General features: G+C 65.9%; 1 protein-coding gene across 1 annotated transcript; it reads left to right on the top strand.

Annotated features, from left to right (window-relative positions):
• The first annotated feature begins 886 nt into the window (after window positions 1–886).
• Window positions 887–7,421, top strand: TARBP2 (TARBP2 subunit of RISC loading complex). The gene is made up of 9 exons (XM_064474457.1): window positions 887–979; window positions 2,526–2,707; window positions 3,532–3,637; window positions 4,270–4,353; window positions 4,529–4,601; window positions 5,339–5,456; window positions 5,544–5,671; window positions 6,579–6,768; window positions 6,922–7,421. The coding sequence occupies exons 1-9, from the start codon at window positions 927–929 to the stop codon at window positions 7,077–7,079; spliced, it is 1,092 nt and encodes a 363-aa protein (XP_064330527.1). The 5' UTR covers window positions 887–926; the 3' UTR covers window positions 7,080–7,421.
• Window positions 7,422–7,740: the final 319 nt, after the last annotated feature.

Below are 7,740 nucleotides of genomic sequence, written 5' to 3'. Positions count from 1 at the left end.
ATGTCCCCAGTGCTCCCAGTCTGGGTGTCCCCCTGTGCCCACCCAGTGCTCCCAGTATGTCCCCAGTGCTCCCAGTATGGGTGTCCCCCTGTCCCCAGTGCTTCCAGTTGATTCCCAGTGCTCCCAGTCCAGTGTGATTCTGTCCCCAGTGCTTCCAGTTGATTCCCAGTGCTCCCAGTCCAGTGTGATTCTGTCCCCAGTGCTTCCAGTTTGCTTCCAGTACTCCCAGTCCAGGCGTTCCTGTCCCCACTGCTCCCAGCCTGTCCCCAGTGTTCCCAGTCCAGGTGTCCCCGTCCCCACTGCTCCCAGTCTAGTCCCAGTGCTCCCAGTCTGCTCCCAGTGCAGACGTCCACTTGTCCCCATGGCCCCTTGTCCGACCCGTCACAGCCCACCCATCCCAGCCTGACCTCGTCACCGCTGGCCTGTCCCCACCACTGCCTGTCCGTCTGTCCCCCTCCCTGTCTGTCTGTCCCTTATCGGCCCCTGTCACACCCTGCTCACATCCCCGCCAAACCCTCCCTGTCTCTCCCTGTCCGTCTGTCCCCATCAGACCCAGGCCGTCCCCACTGTCCCCACCCACCCCTCTCCCATCCCCTCTGTCCCTCTGTCCTTGTCCCTTGTCTGTCCATCCTTATCCCCATCCATTGACCCCCCCCCTCCATCCAGAGGGGGAAACTGAGGCAGGACCGCCCCCCCCGCTCCCGGCCTCCCGCGTCCTCCACCTTCCCAGCATTCCCAGCGCGGGGGGTGATGGGAAGTGTAGTCCGCCGGGGACCGGCACTGCCTCGCTGCCCCCCCGACGGACTACACTTCCCATCACCCCCCGCGGCGCCACGATCCCATCGTCCCCCGCGGCGCGGCGGGGGCGGAGCGAGCGCCCCCTGGCGGCGCGGGCGGCGCGGCGGCGGGGACGGAGCGCGGCGGGGATGAGCGAGGAGGGGGCGGGCGGCGGGGCCAGGCGGAGCGGCGGCTTCCCCAGGTACCGGACACCCCCCCACCCCAAATCCCACCCAACACCCCCCCCCGTCCCCCTCAATCGAGGGGTACACCCCCGCACCGGTATAATCCCCCCCCAACCGGCGTTACCTGGGTCCTGGCGGAGGAGGGGGGGGTTGAGGCCTACTCCAGCCCCCCCCGGGGCTGGCCCTCGGTCAGCGGGCCTGTGGGACGGGGCTCCACGCTGCCTCTGTGGGTGTGGGGGGGCTCCAGCCCCGTCCCTGTGTCCCCATGTTCCCTCTGCCACCCCTCTGGTGGGTCCCCACGCTGCGTGGGGGCTCCAGCCCCGTCCCCACACCGTGTGGTGATGCCACTCCTGTCCCCATGTCCCTGTGCCACTCGGCAGTGCCTCCCCTGTGGTGGGTCCCCACGCTGTGCCGTGGTCCTGTCCCTGTCCCCACGCCGTGTGGCAGTGCTATCCCTGTCCCCGTCTCTCCACGCTGCGTGGGGGCTCCAGCTGTGTCCCTGTGCCGTGAGGCGATGCTACTCCTGTCCCCATGTCCCTGTGCCACACGGCAGTGCCACCCCTGTCCCTGTGTCCCAATGCTGTGTGGGGCTCCAGCCCTGTCCCTGTGTCCCCATGTCCCCTCTGCCACCCCTCTGGTGGGTCCCCACGCTGCATGGGGCCTCTATCCCCGTCCTTGTGTCCCCATGTCCCCTCTGCCACCCCTCTGGTGGGTCCCCACGCTGCATGGGGCCTCTATCCCTGTCCTTGTGTCCCCATGTCCCCTCTGCCACCCATTTGGTGGGTCCCCATGCTGCGTGGGGGCTCCAGCCCTGTCCCTGTGTCCCCATGTCCCCCTGTTGCACAACAGTGCCACCCCTCTGGTGGGTCCCCACGATGTGTGGGGGCTCCGTCCCTGTCCCCACACCGTATGGCGACGCCACCCCTGTCCCCATATCCCTGTGCCACATGACAGTGCCACCTCTTGTGCCCGTGTCCCCACGCAGTGCAGTGGTTCCATCCCTGTCCCCGTGCCATGCGTGCCACCCCCATCCCCGTACCCTCATGCTGTCCTGTGTGCCCATACTACATGTCAGTGCCACCCCTTTCTCCGTGTCCCCGTGCGGTGTGGCAATGCCACCCCTCTCCCCATGCCACCCCTGTCCCCATGCTACATGTCACTGCCACCCATGTCCCCACATCCCCACACTGTGTGGTGATGCCATCCCTTTCCCCATGTCCCCACGCCATATGGCAGTGCCACCTCTATCCTCATGTCTGAATGCTACGTGACAGTGCCACGCTGTCCCCACAGCATGTCAGTGCCACACTGTCCCCATATCCCCATGCTACATGTCAGTGCCACTCTGTCCCCCTGTCCCCACACCATGTCAGTGCCACTCTGTCCCCGTGTCCCCATGCTACATGTCAGTGCCACACTGTCCCTGTGTCCCCACACCATGTCAGTGCCACGCTGTCCCCGTGTCCCCATGCTACGTGTCGATGCCAGCCTCTCCCACCGCCCCACTCCCCCCAGTCCGTACCCCCACGGGTCCCCTCTGACCCGTGCTTGGGCTGGTGACAGCCCTGTCCCCAGCCTGGAGCAGATGCTGGCCGCCAACCCCGGGAAGACGCCCATCAGCCTGCTGCAGGAATATGGCACTCGCATAGGCAAGACCCCTGGCTACGACCTCCTGAAGGCCGAGGGACAAGCCCACCAGCCCAATTTCACCTTCCGTGTCACCGTTGGGGACATCAGCTGCACCGGTGGGTCCCTGACACCCTTTGTTTCCAGGCTGTCCCCCCTCCTCACCCCGCGCTTGGTGGGGTGAGGGGTGGGAACGGCCTGGAGAGGGTGACCTGGGGTGGATCTCGCTTCCCCAGGATGCCATGGGGGGACGGTTGGGACACGGGGATTGTCCCCAGGGTGGTGGGGATGTGTGTGGGGATCCCTAAAAATGGGTTGTGGTGGAGGATCCCCTGGCACCCCAAAAAAGTAGGGCCTGGCAGGGGGATTGCCCAAGATCCCAATGCTTGCGACACTCAGGGATCCCTTGAGACCCCCAAATATTGGGTCCTGGTGGGGGTCGCCTGGGTCTGTGGTGCCCAGACATCCCCTGGGACCCCAAAAAAGTGGGTCCTGGGAGGGGATCACCCAGGATCCTGATGCCCGGGACTTGCGAGGATCCCTTGGCACCCCAAACAGCATGTTGGGGATCACCTGGGACCCTGATCCCTGGGGACACACAGGGATCCTCCTGGGGACCCTGACACCCCAGCCGTGACACAGGGATCCTGTGGGACCCCAAAAGTGGGTCATAGTGGGGGATCGCCCAGGACCTTAATGCCTGGGACATCTGGGGGCCCCCTGGGACCCAAAATAAAGTGGGTCCTGGTGAAGGATCACTGAGGACCCTGATGCCTGGGACACGTGGGGACCCCCTGGCACCCTGCTGCCGGGGTTGTGGCAGAGGGATACCCCAGGACCCCAACAGCAGGGCTGTGGCAGCTCTAACTGCAGCCCATGGTCTGCGAGGAGTCTGGGGGGGCCCCGGGTGTCCCCCACCCCGCTCAGCTGGTGTCTCCCCCAGGGCAGGGGCCCAGCAAGAAGGCGGCAAAGCACAAAGCGGCGGAGGTGGCCCTGAAGCTGCTCAAAGGGGGGGACATGCTGGAACCCGCCACCCCCGAGGAGCCCAGGTGAGGGGGGACGGGGTCCCCAGGGTGCTGGGGTTCAGGGTGGGGGTCAGGGCATAGCAAAGAATAGGGTTGGAGGGAGCTGGGGAGGTGCTGGGTGCACAGGGGAGGGCACTGAGTGTGTCCAGGATGTACTGGAGTGGTCTGGAGTGCTCTGGCATGCTGAGGGGGGGTGGAGGGGGTGCCCAGGCTGTTTGGGGGTACCCAGGGGGTTGGGAGTACCCCAGGGGTGCTGGGCACCCAGGCCTGGTGGGTTTGGGGGATCTGTGGGTGGGTTGAGGACATCCAGGGGAGTTTGTGGGTACCCAGGGTGATCGGGGATTATGGGGGGCTTGGGCATCCCAAGGGATCTGGGGGGGTTCGGGGAGCTCAGCTGGGTTTGGGGGTGCCTTGGGGAGGGTTGAGGATACCCAGGTAGATCTGGGGGAGCCCAGGGTGGGTCTGGGGGTGGCTCGGGGAGGGCAGGGGTGTCTTAGGGGAGCCAAGAAAATTGGGGATGTCTGGGGAGGTTGGGAATGCCTGGGGGTCCCAAGGGAATTAGGGGTGCCTGGCAGAGTTTGGCACGGCTGGGGGTGCTGGGGGGGAGGTTTGGGGGGTCTGGCTCGGGCGTTAACGTTTCACCTTTTATCCCCAAGCTCTCCTTTCCCCCCAGAGCCCCCGGCTGAGCTCAGCCCCGTGGCCGCCCCCCCTGCACCCACTGTAACCCCACCCTCGCCCAGGTAACGGAGTGGGGGGCACCCACGTGCTGTGGCTGGGCAGGGGGGACACCGAATCCCCCCCAAACCCTCGGCTCCCGGCACCCCGATATACCTTCTTGCCTCCCCAACCCGGGGGTCCTGGCGTGGGGGTGCTCTGAGGTGCCCCCCTCACGCCGTCCTTGTCTGCTCCACGCAGGGGCACCCCCCTGGAGATGAAGACGCCCGTGTCCCCCCCCCAGTCGGAGTGTAACCCCGTGGGGGCTCTGCAGGTGGGTGACACCACGGGCTGGGACAAATGGGGACATGCCCCCCACCCCTGGCTCGGTGGCCATCCGTTTTGGGGGTGATGAGCCTGTTTTGGGGATGGCCATCCCTATCCAGGGGGGGCCATGCCCCTTTCGGGGTGATCTTACCCATTCTGGGGGGGGTGGTGACCCTCGGGGGCTCCCTCTCCCCAGCTGGAGTGTGGGGACTCTTGCCCCTTCTGGGGACAGTTATCCCTGTTTTGGGGACAGGGGACCCATTTTTGGGGACAGTTATCCCCATTTCAAGGACCGTTATCGCCATTTTGGGGGACGATTATCCCCATTTTGGGACTCTTATCCCTGGTTTGGGGGCAGGGAACCTGCTTTGGGGACAGTTGCCCCCATTTTGGGGGATGATTATCCCCATTTTGGGGACAGTTATCCTGTTCCAGGGTTGGTTATCCCCATTTGGGGGACTGTTGTCCCTGTTTTGGGGACAGTTATCCCCGTTTTGGGGATATTTTATACCCTTTTTGTGGACGGTTTTCCCCATTTTGGGTACGGTTTTCCCATTTTGGGGTTGATGATCCCTATTTTGGGGGGCTGTGGACCCATTTTATGGCTGGCCCTGTCTGTTTTGGGGATGGCAGTGCCCGTTTTGGGGATGGCAGCTCTTTTCTGAGGGCGGCTCTCCCCATTTCGGGGGGGTCTCCATGGTCCTACCCTCCCTGGACCCCCCTATTTGTGTCCCACCCCCCCAGGAGCTGGTGGTGCAGAAGGGCTGGCGCCTGCCCGAGTACACGGTGACGCAGGAGTCGGGGCCGGCGCATCGCAAGGAGTTCACCATGACCTGCCGCGTGGAACGCTTCGTGGAGATCGGTACGGGGCCGGGGCACCCCTCGGGTGCAGGGGGGGACGCGACAGGGTGCCAGGCTCACCTCGGTGTCCCTTGTCCCCTCCCCGCAGGCAGTGGCACCTCCAAGAAGCTGGCGAAGCGCAACGCGGCCGCCAAGATGCTGGTGCGGATCCACAACGTCCCCATGGAGCCGCGGGAGGGCAGCGAGGCCGAGGTGGAGGAGGACCAGTTCTCCATGGTACCCCCAGGCCGGCAAGGGGTTAATGGGGGACATGGGCACCCCGAGGCCGTTGCAAGGGGTTAATGGGGGACACAGGCACCCTGAGGTCATCCTGGGGGGGTTAATGGGGGACACAAGCACCCTGAGGTCCCCTGAGGGATTGATGGGGACAGAGGCACCCTGAGGTCACCCTGGGGGGTTAATGGGAGACATGGGCACCCCAAGGCCACCCTGAGGGGTTAAAGTGGGACACGGGCACCCCAAGGACACCCTAACGGGTCAACAGGGGGGACATGGGCACCCCAAAGTCACCCCGAGGGGTTAACGGGGGGACATGGGCACCCCAAGGGGTTAATGGGAGGGACGTGGCCACCCTGAGGGGACACGGTCACCTCTGTACCCCCTATTTCAGGGCTTAAGGACCCCAAATGATTGAAGTTGTGGGGGGCAGCAGGGCAGGAGGACACCCAAGGGTGACCTGGGGGGACCCTCTAGATTTGGGGTCCTTGGGTGTGGGTGGTCACCATGGAAAGGCCCTGAATTGGGGGGGGTCCCCGCACTCCCCAAGACCCCATGTCCCCTGGGGGGAAAACTGTGTGGGCTCCCTGAGGCCCCTTGTCCCCAGGGTGGCCCCACGTAGGGTCCCTACGGTTCCTGAGCCCCTGTATCTCGAGGGTGTCCCTGTATGGGGGTCCTGGTGGTCCTCAAGCCCCCATGGGTGTCCCCATGGTGGGTCCCCGCAGTTCTTGAGCCCCCACATATCTATGTGGGAGCCCGGAGGGTCCCTGCGCCCCTGTGTCTCTTGGGTGTCCCTGCACGGGCCTCTGGGTGGTCCCTGAGCCCCCGTATCCCCATGGCGGGGTGCGGGTGGTCCCTGCATCCCCATGGGGGGTCGGGATGGTCCCCGAGCGCCCTGTCCCCGCAGGCGGGCCCCAGGCTGGAGGGGCTGCGGGGCCGAGCACCCGGCTGCACCTGGGACTCCCTGCGCAACTCGGCGGGCGAGAAGATCGTGCAGCTGAGGAGTCACCCGCTGGCACCCATGGGTGCGGGGGCCTGCGCCCTCCTGCAGGAGCTCTCCGAGGAGCAGAGCTTCGCCATCAGCTACCTCGACATTGGTGAGCCCCCCGCCCCACGGGCATCCCCCCCCCTCCTTCTGGGCATGGCCCCCCCGAGCCCCATGGGTGCCCCAGCCTGGGCTCGGGGGTGTTGTGGTTGGTTTGGGGGGGTCTGGGGTGACGGTGGCCCATCCCCGTGTCCCCCCCACCCAGATGCGTTGAGCCTCAGCGGGCTGCACCAGTGCCTGGTGGAGCTGTCGACGCAGCCGGCCACGGTGTGCCACGGCGCGGCCCCCTCCCGCGACGGCGCCCGCTCCCAGGCCGCCCGCAACGCCCTCCAGTACCTCCGCATCATGGCGGGGGGCAAGTGAGCCCCCCACACTGACACCGAGACGGACCCACGGACACTCCGACGGACCTACAGACGGACCCCTGGACTCACCGACTGACGCACGGACCTCTCACAGACGCCTGGACCCACTGGTGGACACCCAGACCCACCCACGGACACCTAGACAGCCAGCCAGCCCCACTGACACACTCTATGGGTGCCCAGACCAGCTGACAGACAGACGGACAGACACACGGCCCCCCAGGTGGAGCCCAGACAGACCTCAGGACCCGGGGGTTCCCTCCGTCCCGGCCCCCCAGGGGCGAGGAGGGTCCCTGGGCGCCAACCAGCCCCCGGGAATAAAGCTGGGGGGGTTTGTAAACTCCCCGCGTTGGTGTCTTTTTGGGGGGGGCTGGGGGGTGGGGGGGGCAGTTGGGGGGTGTTGGGGGGCAGAAAGGAGGCAGGTCCCCCCCATCCCCTCCTGTCCCCCAGGGGCAAAACCAGAGCGAGCGTTCAGGGTGGGTGGCACCAGTTTATTGGGTGACGGATGGACCCACGGACAGACGAACTCACAGACAGACTCAAGGACGGACTCACAGACGGCTTGCGGGACATCCAGCTCCCGAGATGGACGGACAGCAGGACAGATGGACGCTCAGCGGCGGCGGCCGAAGCGCTGCGGTGTCGCCATGGTCCAAAAC

Source organism: Phalacrocorax carbo, chromosome 27 (genome assembly GCF_963921805.1).
Source record: "Phalacrocorax carbo chromosome 27, bPhaCar2.1, whole genome shotgun sequence".
Taxonomy (NCBI): domain Eukaryota; kingdom Metazoa; phylum Chordata; class Aves; order Suliformes; family Phalacrocoracidae; genus Phalacrocorax; species Phalacrocorax carbo.
The sequence above is the reverse complement of the archived record's forward strand: the minus strand, read 5'-3'. Positions and strand labels throughout refer to the sequence as shown.